Genomic DNA, 22748 nt, shown 5'->3' on the forward strand with positions numbered 1-22748 from the left:
TGCCTTGATTATTTCCTCCTTTTTCTTGTCTTCAAACTCAGTTATCTCCTTAAAAATATCTTTATCCTACTATCCCAGTATGTCCTTTATTTCTTCTCCCTTTACTACTTGAACTTCTAGAGTCATCTACACTCACTGATTCCCTTTCCTCATCTACTCCTCATCTTTTTGAATTCTGGTCTCTGATCCTATCACTCTTACTGAAATAATTTTCTCTAATGTTACCTCTAAACTCTTAACTTCGAAGTCACAGTAACTCTCAGTATTCATTCTCCTTGATATCTTTGTTGCTTTTGATACTCTAGAACATTCCCTCCTCCTGAATAATTTCTTCCTTATTTCTGTGACAGAACTCCCTTGTTTCTCTTACCCTGCTCACAGTTTTGTCTGTTTCCTCTGTTGGTTGCTCCATCTCCCAACCATCAATGAGTAGTGTTTCCTAAGGATCTCTCCTGTGCCATACTGTCTTTTCCCCCTAAACTCTCTCTTGGTGTTATAATCAGCTCTTGTGGTTTTAATTATTTGCTCTGTGAAGGTTATCCCCAAGCCTATATGTTCTAGTCATTCTTCTGAACTTCAATCAATGCTTACTGGACATCTACACCTGCATATGCCTGGGGCATATTACTTTCATATATGCTCAATAGGAATCTTTACCTTTCACCTGGAAATCTACCCTCACCCTGAACTTTACAATTTCTGCTGTACTCACATATTTCTAGTATTCCTGGTCTACAATCTCAGGATCATCACTGACTCTTCCTTGCCTCTCCCTGATCATATCTAATCAGTTGCCAAATCCTGTCAATTCTCCCTCTTCAGAATCTCTTGTATCTATCTTTACTCATATGTTCTACTCCAATTCAGGTCCATATCACTTCTTGATTGGACTACTCATCTCATTTCTTTAGTCCATTCTTCACCCTGCCACCAAATTAATATCCTTGACTGATCATTGATCTCAAGTTGGAAGGGACCTCAAAGACCATCTCATTCAAACACCTTTATCTTTCTGTGGTCCTGAGAAGTGAGATGACTTTTCAAAGGTCCCACAAGTGATAAACACCAGAGGTGGGATTTGAATCCAAATCCCCTAGAATTCTTTCCCATGTATGATACTGACTGTCAGAGAAGACTTGCCCTGAAGATTAAGTCAATGCCACATGCTCTCTGAAAATGACTTGATTTTCCAAATATATGATGTAGCATGCAACTGTTTACGGATTTCCATTAAAATGAACAGGCTCAGATAGGATAACAATCCGTGTAACTGGAATCCCTTCCATAGGCCTTCTTGATTGACTAGCTTTATATTGGACAAATTGTTGGTTATTTCAATATATTTGCTCAGACCATTAATCAAGTCTAGAAGTTAGTTTGGGCAATTATTAGCAAGAACTGACACTAGGTAGAATTTATGAATGGAAGAAGGTATTCTGTGATGAACATTTTTCTCTTTTCAAAGCCCCTCTTCTGGTTATAATTTTTTCCCAGGCTTCCATCAAATGTTATATTCTCAAAGTACTTGGTCTTAGCTTAGTATGATAAATTAAAGTGTGAGGTGTCAGCTGATATAGATTTAAGCCTTTAAGATCTTGCTTTAAGGTATTACCATTCCCCAATTTTCTTTTATTTTGACAGGATTGTCCTAAAGACCCCAAGTCTTTTGATGGTGGGATTTTAGGAAGCATGACAGGAGATGAGAACATGAAAGTAGAGGGCTGGATTTGAAATCTGGAAGATGAGTTCAAATCCTGCCTCGGAAACTTAGTAGCTGTGTACACATGAACGATTCACTTAATTTGATCCTCAGTTTCCTCTTCTGTAACACAAGGAGAATACCTGTCATCACAGGATTATTGTGAGAGCCAAATGTACATGTAAATGTATGTAAAGCACTTTGGTAATTTTGAAACGCTATTTAAATATCATTACTTGGGCAAAAGGAAGCCAAGGGGAAGTTTGATGAAAATAGGTGACTGGCTGGTCATGTGATGAGCTGCCCGAGTGTTCCATTGGTAACTTTTTGTGTTATCGAGAGGTTAAGGACTGCCCTCAAGATGTTGGGTTAATTCCCTTTGAACTTAAGGATGGAAATGACCAAAATGAACAACTGCCCCACAAGATAGGCGAGTATGAAGGAGTTATGTTCAGTGTCTTTGAAGGGAGTTGCCAAACCTCTGAAACCACTGTTCTGTTAAAGTTTAAATGACTGCCATTATTGCTACTAATGTTGCTGTCCTAGTGTTCCTTATATACTACATCATAGCATAATTCTCACACTTAGAACTATTTTCCTGGATGCCAGTAAGATCACAGGTTTACAGATTTAGAAAGGAAAGACCTTAGAAGTTTCCAGTCCAATCCACTTATTTTTCAGATGAGGAAACAGAATCACAACGACATTAAATAGTACGTTCAGGATTACTTAGCTATTAGCTGTTCGAGTCAGGATTTGAACTCAAGACTTCCTATTTCCAAATCTTGTGCTAAATCCAAATCCTGTAAAGTGAGTCTTCCTGATTGCAAGTCCAGTGCTCTATTCATTGCCCCACCTAGCTGCCTGCCTCACCTTTCTGTCACACAGGGAACAAGAGGCAAAGCTGAAACTTGAACCTAGATTTAGATTGCATATCCAGTGGAGGAAGGAAGTGCAAGAGAGTGAAAAAACAAAACAAAACATTGGATTTGGAGTTAGAAGACCTGCAAACTCGGGCAAAGCATTTAATCTTTCTAAGTCATTATCTCATTTCTAAAATGAGACAGTTGAATTCAGAAATCCCTTCCAACTCTCAGTCTAGACTCTCAGAATCCTATATAAAATACACAACTCCAGATAAATTGAATTTACCCCAGTGGTATTGGAAACATCTTCCTGAGTTCAAATCTGGCATCAGACACTTACTAGCTCTATAACTCCAGGCAAATTCTCTTTGCCTCAGTTTCCTCATTTGTAAAATGAATTGGAAAAGGAAATGACAAACCACACCTGGATCTTTGCCAAGAAAACCTCAAATGGAGTCACAAAGAGTTGGATATGACTGAACAACCACCTGTATGATATGGAGATATCATTTCTTTTTTTGTCTCAGTTTCCTCATCTTTAAATTAGACCATTTAGACTAACTAGTCTCTGAGGTTCCTTCTATACCTCCAAATCTATACCTCTATGATCTTTAATAGGATTGATGCCAGATCTTTTCATGGGTAATTTTCATTGTCCAAGGATGTGACTCAGCTGAATCTTGAAAGAGGTAAGTTTGAACAGCATTGTAGCATGGGAGACAGCCAGTACAAAAGTAGGAGATGGAGTGTGAGGAGCTGCAAGTAGGTCAATATAACTGGAAGTTGGAGTGTGTGAATGGGTATGGAATGTAATAAGGCAGAAGGTAAGAAGAGGCCAGACTGTGAAAAACTCTAATTGTCAAAGAACTTATTATATTAGGTCTAGGAGGTCAATAGAGACATTGACTTTTTTTTGGCAGGGGTTTGGGATTGTGTCTAGGGTCACACAGTAAGTATCTAAGACCAGATTTGAACTCAGGTCCTCCTGACTTCAGGGCCAACTCTCTATTCACTATGCTACTGAGCTGAGAATTTCTTCTGTGTGTGTGTGTGTGTGTGTGTGTGTGTCTGTGTGTGTATGTGTGTATGCGTATGTTTGTTGACATAGTCTGTGCAATATCACTAATTAGAACTCAGTGTGCCACAGTAAAAAAAAAAGATTATATTTCAGAAGGAAAAATTTATCCTATCCAACAATCATGCATCCTTTTATCATTTTATAGAGAGAAACTGTGCCATTGACCTGCTGTATATGTAACCTGCAGTCATTGAGAAGGATAGACAGACTCCTTCAGAAGCTCTTTTGGACAGAGGAGTTTTTTTCAACAGTTTATGAAAACACAAGCAAAATGGTCCTGGAGCTGTGTCATTACAAATTGCTTTGACAAATATATTTACCAGCAGACATAAAACTGAAAAGTGATTGCACTTAGTTGAAGACCAATTCCTCTGATCTACATGAGACTGATTAACTTGTTTGACTAAACCTTAACATACTGATATCCTTTCCCTTCTCATTAAGTACTTGGTAGACCTAGAGTGTCCTACGGATCCTAGGATAACCCTAACTTGAAGAAGGAATAGAGGGCATGAGGAGGAGTGATACTTGTATTGTAGAGAGTCTTGCTATTATATGGGTAGCTACCTAGCATCTCTTTGTGTATACATGCACACCATATTATAGCGGGCATATGGACAGGGTCTTTGGAGTGGAGCAACTATCAAAGTATTTGCCAGTCCCATAGATTCCCACCTACTCAGGCCTGCCTGCCTCTCTTGGCAGTCTGTTCAGATAACTTGGGCCTCAATTTACTTCCAGGGTGCAGCTGTGATAGAAGGTTACATGAAGACGTCAATCATGGTTCCCTCCCATTTCATTATACTATGTTCTCAAAACCCTTGAAAATAAAAAATAGCTTTCTGCATCGTGATAAAAGAGAATGACTCCTGGAGGCAAAAATGACATGCTCAGTTATCTAGTAAGCCCATATTAAAGGAGTTTCTGATAGAGCCTGGTAACTTTTGTACTTACATAGTTGAATTTTCCGTAAACACTACCTCACCTTCTTTCCTGGAGCAGGACAAAGGAGTGTGAAGTCAAGGTCCACTTTCTTCTTTTCTCACAAGTGCTTCAGATTTCTTTACTAAAGATCTTCAAAGCAAAGCCTGGATGAGCTCTTGTGGGAATGGTTTCAGAGGATTCATGTTTTGTGGATGAGTTTTGGACTAAATGAGCACTGAGATCCCTTAGAAGTTTGAGATTCTATTAGTCTATGATTTTTTTCTAATAGGAAAAATGTTTCCTATCCAACAATCAGCAGAGGAAAAGGATACAATGTGGGGTTGGTAGAACTCTCGGTGTTTTAAAGAAAAGGGAAGGATTATAGATAAAACCTACTCTGTAGTAAATCACTAATTCTTACTCTCTGAGAGACCAATTAGTTGTCTGCAGATGGAGAATAGTGTTTGGGGACAACTTCGTGCCTATTTTTTCCCTCCTCTTAAGAACCTGCTCCTTCTGAGGACTCACTTTCAGCAATGATTCTTATAAAATGTCTGTGTGATACTCAAGGCACTTCTGGTTGTGTTTCTTCTGCTTTTCTTCTCAGATCTTCTAGGGGACAGAGAAAAAACTGATCCTGTCAGTCTAGAGTAGTCCCTCAGGGCCCTGGCAGTTTTGCTTGCAATGTAGGTTTGAGGTGAGCATCAGGAGAATATTAGTCTTGGCAGGCAGCATGTTGTGGATAGAAATCTGGACTGGGATTCAGAATAGCTAAGTTCTAGACCTTTCTCCCCATGACTCATGCCAAGACTTAAGGCAAATGCATTGTTTTCTTCCTGTTTGTTAATCTTTAAAATGGAGGAAATAATTACAATCCTTCCTTCCCAACATATCAGAGATATGGGATGATGACTCTACAGTGACAATGGATCTCAGAAGGCATTTAGTTCAACACAATTGTTTTATAGATGAAGAGATGGAGACCTAGAGAGGTTAAGCAATTGGTCTGAGATCACACAGATTATAAGCTTCAGAGGCAGGGTTTGAACCTAGGTCCTCTGACTCCAGAGCCAGTATATTTTCCACCATAACATATGAGAATCAATCACTCAAGAAGTACTTCAATACCCAAGAATAAATTAATTCAAGACTCTTAGAACAAAGGAGGATTCTTTGTGAAAGTTATTAATTAAGATTTCAATAAAGCATATAAATAAATCAATAGCATATGTCATGCAGTGTGCTAAGTGCTGGATATTAAAAAAATTGAAGTAGTCCCTCCCTTGAAGAAGTATATAGTATAATGGGGAAGATAACATGACACAGATAGGTATATAGCAGATTATGCAAATCTAATGCAAGGTAACCTTGGAGGGGAAGGTACTAATATCTGGGAGCAGAAGGGGTCAGGAAAGGTCTCCACCAGTAGATGGTGCTTGAACTGAATCTTGAAGAAAACCAGGGTTTCCAGGAGGAATAGGTGAGAGGGTAGAAAATCCCAGTCATGGGAGATAGCCTATGCAAAGATCTGGAGACATAAAATGGAACTTTGTGTGTGAGGAACACTGTGCATCCCAGGATGGATGAATCACAAAGAGCATGGATGGGAGTGCTATGCAAATAAAATGTAAAAGTAAGAAGGGCCCAGGTTATGAGGACTTTTAAATGTCTGAAAGAAAAATTTCTGATGATTCTATAGGAATTAAGGGATTTCTGGAATTTACAGAATGGGAGTAGGGAGAAAATGATGTATTAACAACCACACTAGCTCACATCGTGGGCTGCTAGCACAGGTTCTTTGATCTATTTTTCTAAAGGAAAGATAGCTTTAAAGGGGTTAACAATCTTACTTAATTAGCAGACAGATAAGTACAGATAAGTAATCCAAGGAAAACTCCAATAGATAGGGCTCCAAATGTCTAAGCAGAATAATACAACCATCTACATACACCACTACATCAGGAGAGCACCAACATCTGAGTTGTTGGGAGGGGGAGGTCTTAACAAAAGGCTACTCAGAGTCCTATCCAGTGAACCAAAAGGTCCTTCTCATGAGTGAGCCTCCAAAGCAAAATGTCAATCTCCCAGAATATATAAAACAAAGACTTGGCCCCTGATTGTCTCAGAGCCAGAAAGCATGAAACCTACATGACTCAGCATGGCTGTGAATTACCAGGGTTCAAAGGAAATTAATCCTTCAGATGTTTACAATTTAGCTTGATCCTGGGAAACTGAAGTCCAGAAAGAAAACAACAAAAATCCCACCTTGTTCACACTTACAAATGGTCAGATACATTTCAATACAATCTCTTTGGTATCTGTATGGAGGACACATTGGAGAAGGGAGAGAGGAAGGCAGACCAGACTGGAAACTGAAGTACTGAACTAGGGTATGAATGGAGAGAAGGGAGCATATTTGGTAAATGCAGAGATAGAAATGACAAGAATTTGCAATGTATTGGATATCTGGGTGTGTGCGTGAGGAGTTAATGAAGTCATCAAGGTTGAGCACAAGAGTAATTGGAAGGATAGTGGTGCAGTCAGGAAAGAAAGAAAGTTCAAAATGAGAATGAGAATATAGTGAGTGCTATTTTGACCATTTTGAGTTTGAGATGTTTACAGGACAGTCAATTTGACGTATGTATTAGCCAGTTAATGAAGTGCAGAGAGAACCTAAGGCTGTTTATATAGATTTTGGTGTCATTTGTCATAAAAATGACTATTAAATTTATGGTAGGAGATGACAGCACCAAGTGGGAGTGTAAGAAGAAAAGAAAAAAGAACCCAGGGTGTAGCCTTGATGACTGCCAAATGGTTTGAATACTAGGTTATAATCCTCCTTTTCCCCAGCTAGACAGAAGGAAGTACAATTAGTGTTGGAAGTGCCACATGAGTTGTGTATCTGATTCCTGTCCATTAATTGACATTGTAATAACGATGGCTAGCATGGCTCATCCAAGGAGTTTTCATGTTCTCTATTCAGTTTTCTTCCCATGAGAATCCCGATGTGACTGAGGAACTGCTCAATTTCATCTTTAAGGTCCAGGGAAGGTTGTGACTGAGCAAGACTAAGGATAGACCATTCTGGACTGGTGATTTCAAAGGGCCAGTATAGTTTCATTAAGAACAGTTCATTCCATATTAACTTCATTTTCTTTCTTTTTTTTGACAGGATTGCTAAACTAGAAGATGAAAAGATGTCTGTGGATGTAGCTTGCCTAGTTTTTAATGAAGCTTTTGATAGAGTATTTCATACCAATTTTGGGAAGAATATGGAGAGCTGTTGAGATTATTATACTAATATATAAATTCATAACTGGCTAGATGGCCAGCCCCCAAAAGTAGTTATTAATGGTTCAATATGGGAGAAAATATCCAGTTCACTACCTCAGGGATATGTGACTGGTCCTGTGCTGTTTAACATTTTAAACAATATTTTAACATTGACTTGGATAATGATATAGAAGCCATACTTATCAAATCTATTGATAACAAAGAACTAAGAGTGATAGCCACCATGCTACATGATGGAGTCAGACTCCAAAAAGATCTAGATAGGCTAGAGGGTTGAGATGAATCTGATAAGATGAATTCAGTAGGGAGAAATGTAAAGTTTTATATTTTGTTACAAAAAATTAACTTCACAAATGTTAGATAGGAGAGGCAGGCAAGGGAGAAAGGAAGGAATCATGTATTTATTAAACATATACATAAATTTTAAATTGTCTCTCCTGGATCTATTTTCCAGGTTAGTTGTTTTTCCATTGAGATATTTCACATTGTCTTCAATTTTTTCATTCTTTGGTTTTGTTTTGTAATTTCTTGGTTTCTCATGAAGTCATTAGCTTCCATCTGTTCCATTCTCATTTTTAAAGAACTATTTTCTTCAGTGAGCTTTTGAACCTCCTTTTCCATTTAGCTAATTCTGCTTTTTAAAGATTTCTTCTCCTCATTGACTTTTTGGACCTCTTTTGCCAATTGAGTTAGCCTATTTTTAAAGCTTTTATTTTCTTCAATATTTTTTTTGGGGGGCCTCCTTTAGCAAGCCATTGACTCACTTTTCATGATTTTTTTGCATTGCTCTCATCTTTCTTCTCAATTTTTCCTCCACCTCTCTTACTTCTTTTTCAAAATCCTTTTTGAGCTCTTCCATGTCCTGAGATGATTGCATATTTATTTTGGAGGTTTTGGATGCAGAAGCCTGGACTTCCTCTGATGATAGGCATTGTTCTTCCTCATCCAAAAGGATGTAAGAAAATATCTGTTCATCAAGAAAGTAGCCTTCTATAGTCTTATTTGTTCCCCCTTTTTTGGGCATTTTCCCAGCCAGTTACTTGACTTTTGAGTTCTTTGTCAATAGGAGCATATACTCTGGGGACCTGTAAGTTCTCAGTTCCTCCAAGGTGGCATAATCAAGGGAGAGGAGTTTTCTTCTCTCCTGGCCTGCACACTGGTCTGGGAACAACCAAAAACTTTTCTGCCCAGGATCTGCAAGTAGAATTCCCTCTCCACAACTACCTCTCACTCCACCATGCCAGTGCCTTTCCTTACCCTAGGCCCGCCACTTAGGGCTTAGATTATATCAGCTGCTCAATTCCCCCAGAGTCTTTAGACTGAGGGCTTCAAAAATGGTCCCTGCAGCTGCAGTGGCTGCTGCCAGTGGTCCAGATCTTGTTCCCTTCTCCTGGGTGAAAGAACTTTCTCATTGAACTTTGAAGCTGTCTTTGGCATTTGTGGGTTGAGCAATCTGGGAATTGCTGCTGCCAGTGCCTCCCTGAAACCTGTTCTGGTTCTTGTCCCTGCCATACTGCTTGGCCAACACTGGACTGTGCTCCACTCAACGCCTGGTGTAATAGACCTTTCCTGTTGGCCTTCCAGGATATCTTGGGCTGGAAACATCTTTCAGTCTGTCATTTTGTGCCTTCTGTTGCTCTAGAATTTGTTTAGAGTCAGTTTTACAGGTATTTTATGGGCTATGAGGGAGAGCTTTTACAGGTCCGTCTTTCTACTCTGCAATCTTGGCTCTGCCCCCAAGAAGGACATTTTCAATCTGAAGAGTGTCCAGCAGAGGGCATGTGTAATGGTTTAGGCTCCTGAGTCCACATCATATGAGATTCAATTGAAGGAACTGGGTATGTTTAACCTGCAGTAGAAATGTCAGAAGGATATGATAATAGTCTTAAAGTATTCAAAGTGCTCTCATGTTAAAAAGGATCAGGGAAAATTTTCCAACAGTTACAGCTATGACTAGAGCTGGTGCGTTCTCCCTTCACGGGGGTGTTCAAAGGAGCTGCATGACTATTTGTTCAGTGTGCTGCTTTCTTTCAATTATGGGCTGTACTAGATGTCTGCTAAGGTCCCAGGCAATTCTCAAGTTCAGTTGTCCTGTGAATATATTTTTAATGTATATATACATACATACATACATACATACATACATACATACATACATATATATATAAATAAAATATATTTGTAAAAGTTCCTCATATTTTCAACAAGATAATGATATTGATAATGATTAGTTTCACAAAGATTTGCAGTGATTGAAAACGGGGCAAATAAATCAGGGGTTACTGATTTTTAACTGCCTTTTTTATGGGAGTAATTAAACCATCTGTGATCCCTTCCCTCCAGTTGTTCATCATTTGTTACCTTTTCAGAGATCTTTTTTTTCCTTCTCCAGTTCATTATATTTTTATTTTTTTAAAATTTATTTATTTAATTTTTAACATTCATTTTCACAAAATTTTGGGTTCCAAATTTTCTCCCCATTTGTCCCCTCCCCCACCCCAAAACACCAAGCATTTTAATTGCTCCTATCACCAATCTGCCCTCTCTTCTATCATCCCTCCCTTCCCTTATCTCCATCTTCTCTTTTGTCCTGTAGGGCCAGATAACTTTCTATACTCCATTATCTATATTTCTTATTTGCTAGTAGCAAGAACAGTACTTGACAGTTGTTCCTAAAACTTTGAGTTCCAACTTCTCTTCATCCCTCCCTCCCCACCCATTCCCTTTGGGAAGGGAAGCAATTCAATATAGGCCATATCTGTGTGGTTTTGCAAATGACTTCCATAATAGTCATATTGTATAAGACTAACTATATTTCCCTCCATCCTGTCCTGCCCCCCATTGCTTCTATTTTCTCTTTTGATCCTGTCCCTCCCCAAGAGTGTTGACTTCAAATTGCTCCCTTCTCCCACTGCCCTCCCTCCATCATCCCCCCCACCTGCTTATCCCCTTCTCCCCCACTTTCCTGTATTGTAAGATAGGTTTTCATACCAAAATGAGTGTACATTTTATTCCTTCCTTTAGTGGAATGTGATGAGAGTAAACTTCATGTTTCTCTCTCACCTCCCCTCTTTTTCCCTGCACTAAAAAGTCTTATGCTTGCCTCTTTTATGAGAGATAATTTGCCCCATTCCATTTCTCCCTTTCTCCTCCCAATATATTTCTCTCTCACTGCTTGATTTCATTTTTTAAAGATATGAACCCATCCTTTTCAATTCACTCTGTGCACTCTGTCTCTATGTGTGTGTGCGTGTGCGTGTGCATGTGAGTGTGTGTAATCCCACCCAGTACCCAGATACTGAAAAGAGTTACAAATATTGTCTTTCCATGTAGGAATGTAAACAGTTCAACTTTAGTAAGTCCCTTATGACTTCTCTGCTGTTTACCTTTTCATGCTTCTCTTCATTCTTGTGTTTGAAAGTCCAAATTTCTTTTCAGCTCTGGTCTTTTCATCAAGAATGCTTGAAAGTCCTCTATTTCATTGCAAGATCATTTTTTCCCCTGAAGTATTATACTCAGTTTTGCTGGGTAGGTGATTCTTGGTTTTAGTCCTAGTTCCTTTGACTTCCGGAATATCCTATTCCATTCCCTTTAATCCCTTAATGTAGAAGCTGCTAGATCTTATGTTATCCTGATTGTATTTCTACAGTACTTGAATTGTTTCTTTCTAGCTGCTTGCAATATTTTCTCCTTGACCTGGGGACTCTGGAATTTGGCCACAATGTTCCTAGGAGTTTCTCCTTTTGGATCTCTTTCAGGTGGTGATCAATGGATTCCCTGAATATTTATTTTGCCCTCTGGTTCTAGAATCTCAGGGCAGTTTTCCTTGATAATTTCATGGAAGATGATGTCTAGGCTCTTTTTTTGATCATGGCTTCCATGTAGTCCCATAATTTTTAAATTGTCTCTCCTGGATCTATTTTCCAGGTCAGTTGTTTTTCCAATGAGATGTTTCACATTATCTTCCATTTTTTCATTCTTTTGGTTTTGTTTTGTGATTTCTTGGTTTCTCATAATGTCATTAGCCTCCATCTCTTCCATTCTAATTTTGAAAGAACTATTTTCTTCAGTGAGCTTTTGAACCTCCTTTTCCATTTGGTTAATTCTGCTTTTGAAAGCATTCTTCTCCTCATTGGTTTTTTGAACCTCTTTTGCCAATTGAGTTAACCTATTTTTCAAGGTGTTATTTTCTTCAGCATTTTTTTGGGTCTCCTTTAGCAAGGTGTTGACCTGCTTTTCATGTTTTTCTTGCATCTCTCTCATTTCTCTTCCCAGTTTTTCCTCCACCTCTCTAACTTGATTTTCAAAATCCTTTTTGAGCTCTTCCATGGCCTGAGCCCATTGAATATTTATTCTGGATGTTTGAAATATAGAAGCCTTGACTTCTGTGTCTTTCCCTGATGGTAAGCCTTGTTCTTCTCATCAGAAAGGAAGGGAGGAGATATCTGTTCACCAAGAAAGTAACCTTCTATGGTCTTATTTTTTTCCCTTTTCTGGGCATTTTCCCAGCCAGTGACTTGACTTCCAAGTGTCCTCTCCACACCCACCTCACCTCCAGATCTGCACAGGCAGTGCTTGGTGTCTGAGATTCAAATGCTGCTTCCCAGCCTCAGGGCAGGGGTGGGGGCAGGCTGCTATTCAGTGTGAGATTAAATTCAGGTGCTCAGGTGAGGGCAGGGCCGCCACATGGGGCTTAGTTACCTCAGAGGGTTTATGGGGAGACCTTCAGCAATGGATCAGAGCTCCTGCCTGCTTTGGGAGCCCTTGTCCTCTGCTGCCTCTGCTACTGCCTCCCAAGGGGGACTAAATTATGGGGACACTCTGCTCCTCTCTCGGCCAGCCAAAAAGACTCTCTCACTGACCTTTGGTGCCCATGGGTGGAGGGACCTGCGCGGCTGCTGGAGATTCTGTCTCTGAAGCCTGCTCAGATCTGCTCCTCTTAGTGCCGTGCCACAGAGGTGGGGCTAGGCTCTGCTCCTGGTCCTGCGTGATGGATCTTTGTTGTTGGTTTTTCAGGTCTCTCTGGAACAGAAATCTCCTCCACTCCATAGTTCTGTGGCTTCTGCTGCTCCAAAATTTGTTGGGAGTTCTTCTTTACAGGTGTTTTATGGGCTGTGGGTTTGGGTCTAGTATATGTGTATCTTTCTACTCCACCATCTTGGCTCCTCCCCTTTTCAGAGATCTTGAGAATAGATTCCTTAATGTTCTTAAAATTTATTTCCTCCAACATGGACCTTCTCTGTAAATGCTTGGTTTGGTCTGACTGACTCTTATTTTCTTCATTGTCTTTAGTGCTATTTCAATTTTCAGCAGGGACTGTAATGCTCTTCCCTCTCAATTTTGTGTCTTGGGATCTCTGGTTTCCTTTAAGACTCAAATCAAATGTCACCTTTTACAGAAGTTCCCTCCAACTACTAATGCCTTCCCTTTTGAAATTGCCTTGACTCTCTCTGTATCTTGTATATATACAGTTATTTACATGTTGTTTTCTACATGAAAATGTATGCTCCTTGAAAGCAGGGTTTTTTTTTTGTTGTTGCCTTTCTTTGTATTCCCAGAATTTAGCACAGTACCACATATAGAAAATGGTTAATAAATAATTGCTGATCGATTGATTGACTAAACTGCTAATGAACAATGATTCCGTTAACTGTTCCTGATACTCCAAGTTGTGGAAAGGTCAGCTCTCTTTGACTATAAGGAATGTTGATAAGGGATTCTAAATAAATTAATGCATGGACAGTCACTAAATTCCAAACAAGACTATTGATTATAATTCCCTAAATTTTATTTGCTCAGTGTTTCTCCTCTCATTTATTACAACCCCATTTTTTGTGTGGAAAATACCAGATTTTTATTCACAAAAATCTTTGTTCTTTCTCCTTATTGCTAGAAACATACATCAAGTGGTGTATTTGAAGTGACTTCTCTTTATTTCTCTGTGTTTAGTTGAAAACTAGCCTAACATAGCACTTATTTTATTGTTTACTTCTATGTTTAGAATGTTAGAGAGAATGTTTGATTCTTTTTTTCTGGTAAAATAGGATTAAATTTTTAAAATTTCACAGTAAGTTCATTGAGGTTTTTGTTCCCTTGTGGTAGATATTTAGAATGGTAGGTATTTAATAGAAACAGAAGAGATTGAAAAGAGGTGGCAAGAATTTACAAAAGAACTAAAGAAGAAAGATCACAAGATCACCAAACACCATGATGGTATGGTCACTGATTTAGAGCTAGACATTCTGGAGAATGAAGTCAAGAGGCCCTTAGGAAGCATTGCTAACAATAAGTCTAGTTAAAGTGATAAAAGTATAGCTGAGCTATTTTAAAACCTAAAAGATGATGTCTTAAAAGTGCTGCACTCAATATACCAGCAAATTTGAAAAACACAGTAGTGGTCACTGGATTGGAAAAGATCAGTTTATGTCCTAGTCCTAAAGAAAGGCAGTGCTAAAGAATGTTCAAATTACTGAACAATTGTGCTCATTCCATGTGCCAATTTTGCAAGCTAGCAATATGTAAGCTGGGAATACCAGAACAGCAGGCTGGATTCTGAATAGGCAGAGGAACTAGAACTCAAATTGTCAACATTTGCTGGATTATAGAAAAAAAAATCGGCTTCTGCTACCTTGACTACATTAAGGCAACAAAATGTGATAAGCCCTCAAAGAGATGGGAGTACTAGATCATCTTACTTGTCTCCTGAGAAAATGCAGGCCAACAGTTAGAATGAAACATGCAAGAACTGATTGATTTAAGGTTGGAAAATAAATATGACAAGGCTGTATATATCACCTTATTTATTTAATTTATATACAGAGTACATCATGCAAAATGCTAGGCTAGATGAATCAAAAGTTGGAATTAAGGTTGCAGGGACAAATATAAACAGTTTCAGGTATGTAGATGATACCCCTCTGATAGTAGAAAGTGAAGAGGAAATAGAAAACCTCTTGATAAGGGTGAAAGAGGAGAGAGTAAAAGCTGATTTGAAGCTTAACACACAAAAACAAAACCAAAACCAAAACCCTAAGATCTTGGCAACTAGTTCCACCACTTCCTGATATGTAGAGGGAGAAGAAATGGAAGTAGTGTCAGATTTTATATTCTTGGCTTCAAAGATCACCATACATATTGACTGCCCCTATGAAATTAAAAAATGCTTTCTCCTTGGATGGAAAGTTATGGCAAATCTTTAGAGCATACTAAGAAGCAGAGACATCACAATGTCCACAAAGGTCCATATAGTCAAAGCTATGGTTTTTCCAGTAGCACTGTAGACCATGGGAATTGGACTATAAGGAAAGCTGAGCATTACAGAATTGACGCTTTAGACTTGTGGTGCTGGAGAAGACTTTTGAGAGTCCTTTGGAAAGAAAGGAAGTCAAAGCAGTCAGTATTAAAGAAATTAATTCAGGTTATTCACTGAAAAGTTAAATACTGAAGCTGAAACTTAAATACTTTGACCACATAATGAGAAGATGGAACTTGCTGGAAAAGACGCTGATGTTGGGAAAGATTGAAGGCAAAAGGAAAAAGTGATGGCAGAGGATGAGATGGATAGATAGTATCATGGAAACCATGAACATGAATTGTACAAAATTCAAGAAACAGTGGAGGACAGAAGGACCTGGCTTGCTATGGTCCATGGGTCACAAGGAGTCAGACAAGACTGAATAATGGTATAGATATATCTATAGAGGTTTATATTTATAGATCTATAGATCTATAGATCTATAGATCTCTCTCTCTCTCTCTCTCTCTCTCTCTCTCTCTCTCTCTCTCTGTACATGAACATTCTGGGGGCCAAAGGAGTCAATTAATCAACAATCCAAGATTATTTAAAGTAGGTAACAAAATGTTCTAGTACTGTGTCTTGATCAGGTGAGAATATCTCTATTGAATCAATCACTTAATCAGAAGTATTAAACTAACACACCCTAAAGTTCCCTGTGGCTCTTCTCTAAAACAGCAATCCAGTTAGGAACTGAGGATCTGAGTGTCAGCTTTGAGGAGAGAATGGTTTCAGCCAAGAGCCTCAGAGAAAATCTTTTGTGGGGGGAAAAATGACTTCTACCTTTGTCAGCCCCACATCTATACAATCGAAAGAAGACAACCTTGCGAGTTTTGGAGGATTTGGACTTCTCATCTGTACCCTAGTAGTATCCCTGGGACAGTAGAGACTGGTAGTAGCGCCTACTTTGAGAGATGAGGAAAAACTAGATATATTGATAAAAGGCAGATTCAAGACTCTACAAAGAACTGTGCAGAGAGCTGTAACATACCTGAAGAGAACTTCATGAGGGTTACATAACGGGTACCATCATCAATTAATGATGAGGCCATTGACTATTTACCTCAAGTTGAAGTCAATCCCTCTCTAGCTTAACCTCCAACTGAAGAAGAGGTTTTGAATGCTATTAGACTCCCTTCATGTGGCAAAGCACCAGGTGCTAATTCTATTCCATCTGAGATTTACAAGGTAGGGAGTCCATTGCTCATACAAAAGATGAATGAAATTTCAACTTACTAGTGGTAGAATGGAGGCTTATTTGATATTTTTGAAATGCATAGAATTGCTTTATCTGTGTTCTCGGAAAGAAAAGAACTATAAGCTATGAGCTATTTTAAAACCTAAAAGATGATATCTTAAAAGTGCTGCACTCAATATACCAGCAAATTTGAAAAACACAGTAGTGGTCACTGGATTGGAAAAGATCAGTTTATGTCCTAGTCCTAAAGAAAGGCAGTGCTAAAGAATGTTCAAATTACTGAACAATTGTGCTCATTCCACTTTGACCACATAATGAGAAGATGGAACTCACTGGAAAAGATGCTGATGTTGGGAAAGATTGAAGGCAAAAGGAAAAAGTGATGGCAGAGGATGAGATGGATAGATAGTATCATGGAAACCATGATACTTTAGTAATATAATCTAATCAATCAAGGATTTTAAAAAAATACCTACTGTGTGCAAAACAGAGAATCAGAGTGTTGTGTAGAGAGAATTGGTTTTGGAATTAGGAAATTAGGAAGACCCGAGTTCAAACCTTACCTCTGACACACACTAGCTGTGTGACCCTGGGCTAGTCACTTAACGTTTCCAAGCCCCTTGGTAAGGGTATATATTTATAAGTTGCAGAGAAAGTGTTGCTTTGCATTGGCAGGGGAATTGTAGGGGAGATTCCTACACTGATGAAGTCAAAGATTTGGAAATTTTGCAAGGATCTGTATTAAGCACTGATATATACAAACAAAATTAAAAACAGACTCTGTCCTCCAGAAACTCTATTCAACTGAGGAGATAGAACCTGCAAACGTGGGTATATATATACCTAGTATATTCCAGAAAGTTGTTTAGAATCAATTTTTATTTATTTTTTTCATGTCTTATAAATTATTCAATGAAATTCAAATTTTTAATGTCATTGGAATCTAATGGAACAATGTTATAGAAAAAGCACCATCAAGACAAAATTAGGAAAAGAGTACCAGACACCCCTGCCCCAACTCCATCATCTTCAGACACAACAGCAGAGGAAAGGGAAGTTGTGCTGTAAAGTGTAATTCTTTCTGGACTGATTTCTGAGTGCATAATTTTGTTCTTCAGTCAATCAAAAGCACTTATTAATCTCCTACTATCTCAAGGGAGCTGTTAGAAAGCACTGTGTTTCCACTCACAAGGAACTTACAATCTGCTTTAGTATTATCTCTTTCTGCAAAGGGTACCACGGAATAAAGTTATTTACTAAGATAAACTGAATGAGAAAGAACAACCCAAGTCCACGAGACTTTAAATAGGAATGCCACATTGGGATAGGAAGGGAAACCACATGTTCAGTTGAAAGGGGGCAGTGAAACCAGGGATACATCTCTAAGCTTCATGAATCTACTGCTAAGAAAAAACAGTATGGTGGTTTTTTAAAAGTTTCAATATGAGGAGATATCATTTTAGAACAATTTTTCATGTTTCATCACAAAATTAAAAATTTTCCTTTCTATATTTGATTTAAATGAGTCTGCTATACTTTGATTAATAATTTGTATTACACATTGGGTCTATGTTTGTTGTACTTTTGTATTGTGTATATTAATTCAGTTTGATTCAATTAATTCCTTTTTTATCTCTTTCAGTTTGCTTGCATTAAGCACCTGGTATGCGTCAGGATTGTGTTAGGTATGGGTATTTAAAAATAAAACTGTAACAGTTCCTTTAAAGAGTTTCCATTCTACAGTTATCATTGTACAAGACGATTTCATTTCAGCTAAATTTTCTATGAAGTGGTTGATTCGACACTTGTCAATAGATAATGACATGATGGAGAAATAATTTTGAAACAAGAAGGGAGGTGGCACAATGAATTTGGAGTCAGGAAGACCTGAATTGAAATACTGTCTCAGTCATTTACTAACTATATGACTCTTGGAAGTTCACTTAGCCTTTCTGTCCCTTAGTTCTGTAAAAAATTTAAAAAAATCAGGGAGGTGGACTGAAAGGCTTCTTTTTCAGCTGTAAATTCATGGTCAAATTAAATACATTACTTTAGTGATTTAGTCATTCTTGTAAGTCTTTAGAAGAAGAAATTTTAAACACTGTCTTAGTACCAAAGAGGTTGAGTAAGACAAGGCAAGATCTTCCTAGCTCTACTTTTCCATTCGTATCTGTTAATGAGCAATACTTTTCATAGTTCCCCAAAGACCTAAGAAGTTATGGATGACTTCCCTGATTCCAATTCTAGGGAAATTTATGGATTATGTGTTGTGAAGTTACAGATAGGAGCAAAGCTAGGAAAGGTCAGAGACTCTAAGGTTATTGAAGTTTAGTAACAGAATTCAATTCAATTCTTTACATACACATGCACAACATTGTTAGGCACCAGGGACAGAAAGATGAAAAACAACAAACTATGTCGTCAAGGAACTTGAAATATGATAGTGAGGATAAGATATGTCCAGAAATAAAAATAAGATATAATGTGATAAATGTATAGGAGAGTGCTAGGCAAAATGTTATCAGAACTTTGAGGAAGAGAGTATTCCTTTTTGAAGGGCATCATGTAAGTTGCTTTGGAGGAAGCATCTGAGTCCAGAACAAATGTAAGAATATCAAGAGGAGAAAATGTCTACAGAATGTGTTTCAGGCATGAGTTGGGTTGGGTCATGGTGACCCACACAGAGTTGGAAACAGACGCAATGAGATTGTGGAACCAGATTGGAGCCAGATTGTGGAGGATTTTAAACACCAAGTTCTTTTTAGAGGGAGTATTCTAAACCAGTGCTTCTTAAATTTTGAGTTGTGACTTCACATGGGGTTGTGAAAAATTTGGCAACAGTGAAAAGTTTCTGAACATGTAAAAACCAAAAATTAATTCAAAATCAAATGTGTATAAAGAATTGCAGGTATTTCTGGCAGCCTTGCCTATGATGCATCATGCAACTTCACTGCAGCCTTGGTTCTGAACACAAAACATGCACATTTCGTATTGTGTATGCCTTCAGGCCATGTAGCACTAAGGAACTGCCAAAAGTGGGAGAAGGGGTCTTGAGTAGAAAAAATTTAAGTTCTCTCCTAAACCAAGAAAAACATAACTCTAATCCCAAACAAGGCTTATATTTTAGCTTGAAGGAAAAGAGGATCCACTGAATCCTTTTGAACAGAGGAGTAAGATGAAGATGCCCTAGTATTAGACATTAGACAAGATTGGAGAATCTGAGTGATAAGTCAAGAAAACCAGTTAGGAATCAATTACATTAGTCTAGGCAAGATGCATTGAAGGTAACATAATGAAGGTTGCAACGATATAGGTGTAGACATAGACAGATGTGAAAAACATTTTAAAGATATAACCTTGGGGAAGAAATACAGGCTAAGGGAAAGAAAAGAGCAAAAATAGGCCATGGTTTTGAGTCAAAGTAATGTGATTGTACTGTACCACCAATGCAATTAAAAAATTTGCAAGAAGTTTTTTTGAGGGGGAAAGATAAGTTCAATTTCGGATAGTTGAACTTGAGGTGTTATTGAGATATCTGAGTAGAAATGTAGTTGGAGAGGTGGGAATAGAGCCAGGGTATATGCTGACTATTCTTGCTACTTCACTCAGGAAGAGATCCAAAATTAATTGATATGGTTCTCTCAGGCTTTCTTTTTTTTTTGCTAAGACTTTAATCCTTCTGTACCCAGAAATTTTCTCAGGGCATCTTTCATCTCATTGTTTCTAAGGCTGTAGATCAAAGGGTTTAAGAAGGGGGTCACCACAGAATAAAAGAGGGTCAAAGTCTTCTGTGTTCCTGCTTCATGGCCTGATGTTGGCTTCACATACATCACCATCACAGAGCCATAGAACAGTGACACCACAGTCAAATGGGATCCACAAGTGGAGAAGGCTTTACGCCGACCTGCTCCTGAAGGAACTCTAAACACAGCTCTCAGAACCAGGGCATATGTTCCCATGATATAGAGGAAGGGTCCAAATAGGAGCAAAGAACTCAAGATAGTCCAGCTGAACTCTATCAAAGGGGCCCTGGTGCAGGTGAGAGCCAGCAGTGGGCCTGGGTCACATAGGAAATGGTCTATGACCTTGGAACCACAGAAGGACAATTGGGAAATGAGGATGATGGGAACTGGGAACCAGAGGAAGCCAACAACCCAGCAGCTGACCACCAGACAGGTGCAAAGATGTCCCGTCATGATGGTAGGATAATGCAGAGGTCGGCAGATGGCCAGATACCTATCAAATGCCATAGTGGTCAGAAAAAAGCACTCTGTAGTACCTAAAGAGAAGAAGAAGTAGAACTGGAGGAAGCATCCAGAGAAGGAAATCATCTTGGTCTTAGAGAGAAAGTTGACCAACATATTGGGGACAGTAGAAGTGACATACCAGATTTCCAGGAAAGAGAAGTTGGCCAAGAGGATGTACATGGGGTTATGAAGACGTTTGTCCCAGTGCACAGCACAGATGATAGAACCATTTCCTATAAGGGTGAGGATGTAGATGATGAAGAACAGTATGAAAAGGAGGATTTGAATGTCTCTGCTACAGGGGAATCCAAGGAGGATGAAAGCAGCTGTATCACTGGAACGGTTGTAGGTGTTGGAGACACTCATTTTCCTGGATGTGATTAAAAAAAATAAGGGTGATTGAATGAAAAAATGATCATCAATGGGAAAAGTTCTCTGAAGATCTCAATAACAAATTTACATACAACAAATATTTCTTAATCAACTACTGAGTTCAGAATATTGTCCTATACGCTATATATATATGTATATATATATATAATTATACATACAATTGTGTATAAATATATTTGTGTATATACAATATATGTGTTTATATATACATATAGATGCACATGCATACATACATGCACACACATATGTGTATATATGTATACACACATATCTATACATAAAGGCTCAGCAAGTCAAGTTTCAAGGAATGTTTCTCTATCAATGAAGACTGATGTTTGCTATGTAAATGTACTAGAGAGCTGCCTGGGCATAGAGAGGTTAAATGGTTTCCCCAAAGTCACACAGTCAGTGTGTATCAGAAGTGGAATTTGAACAGAGATCATTCTAACTCCCAGACAGGAGGAAGTGATCTCTGAGATCATCCAATTCCCGCATTTATCATGAAAGAGCGCTAAACTTGAAGTCAAAAGTGCTGAGATTTCAACCCCAGGTCTGCTGTTTATACCTATATGCATCCTTAGGCAAATCACTCACCTTCTTAGGGACTCAGTTTCTTCATCTGTAAAAAGATAATATTTTGTCAAGTAGTATCTGAGGTCTCTCTGAAATCTGCTGTTCTGGAATTCAGTGTCTAATCAGGCCCCCACATCTACTGACAATGTGAATTAGTGTCATTTAATTCAGTTCCTTCTAATTTATGACGACAATTTTCATAACAGTGCTTATAAATAATTGTATAAAATTATATTTAGGATGACCTCTTGTTTCATCTCTTCATGTATTTAAAATTTGGCTTATCTCTCAATTGATATATCATAAAGGTTTGAGGGACACATGCCTTTTTCTTCCTTATCTCTGCCTCAGCAATTTCTCCAAGTTATTCACAACTGAGGCTGTGGGCAGGGGTGTACAAAATTTTGGAATTTTTAAAGTTAGTCTGTAGTGACTTACCATCTTTCTTCTCAGGAACCTTCTGTGATCTATGAGTTCCCCGAGACCCTTTCCTTTCTCAAGTCTCCTTAGAGCTTAGATTTTAGTCTGCTGCAGTAATAAATCTGGTAAGGGGTTAGGTGGCATGTCTTTAAGATGTTCCCCTGGTTGCTTTCATTTTTTAACATGGAAGTTGCAAAGACCAAAAGCTTTGAAGAATAAAGGGAATTTACTTCTAATAGTAGGATTTCCGGCCTTCTGAAAGTTGGTGGGGAGATAGGTTTGGTTTTCTTGACTTCCTGATGCTCTGGATCTACAATTCTGTGGGTATCAACCTATTTCACCCACTCAGAACTCTGGTCCTGAATGGTTATGTATGTATTGATTACCTTTTAACAGCTGTCACTTCTTCAGAGGAAGCCCAGTCCTCCCACTCTACCATTCTGGTGAGTCCCTATGGCAGGGGATAGGGAACATGCAGCCTTGAGGCCACATGTGGTCCTCTGGGTCCTCAAGTGCCGACTTTTGACTGAACCCAAACATCAGAGAACAAATCCCCTTAATAAAAGTCCACAGATTCCCCACTCCTGCCCTTGAGTCTACTACAAAGTACATCTGATCTGTAGTCAGAGGAGTTTGAATGAATCTCCAGATCAACTCCTTATGAAGTGAATGACCTTGGCTCAAGTCATTGCATCTTCTTGGGCCTCAAGTTCCTTATCTTGAGGACATGAGGGTGTTGGACTAGATGAACTCTGAGCTCCT

General features: G+C 38.5%; 1 protein-coding gene across 1 annotated transcript; it reads right to left on the reverse strand.

Annotated features, from left to right (window-relative positions):
* Window positions 1-20015: 20015 nt before the first annotated feature.
* Window positions 20016-20966, reverse strand: LOC140513190 (olfactory receptor 11G2-like). The gene has a single exon (XM_072622601.1). The coding sequence runs from the start codon at window positions 20964-20966 to the stop codon at window positions 20016-20018; it is 951 nt and encodes a 316-aa protein (XP_072478702.1).
* Between the last annotated feature and the right edge of the window lie 1782 nt (window positions 20967-22748).

This window comes from Notamacropus eugenii, chromosome 7 (genome assembly GCF_028372415.1).
Source record: "Notamacropus eugenii isolate mMacEug1 chromosome 7, mMacEug1.pri_v2, whole genome shotgun sequence".
Taxonomy (NCBI): domain Eukaryota; kingdom Metazoa; phylum Chordata; class Mammalia; order Diprotodontia; family Macropodidae; genus Notamacropus; species Notamacropus eugenii.

Coding starts and splice junctions, on each gene's coding strand:
- LOC140513190 (XM_072622601.1), bottom strand. CDS start 20,966: ATGAGTGTCTCCAACACCTACAACCGTTCCAGTGATACAGCTGCTTTC.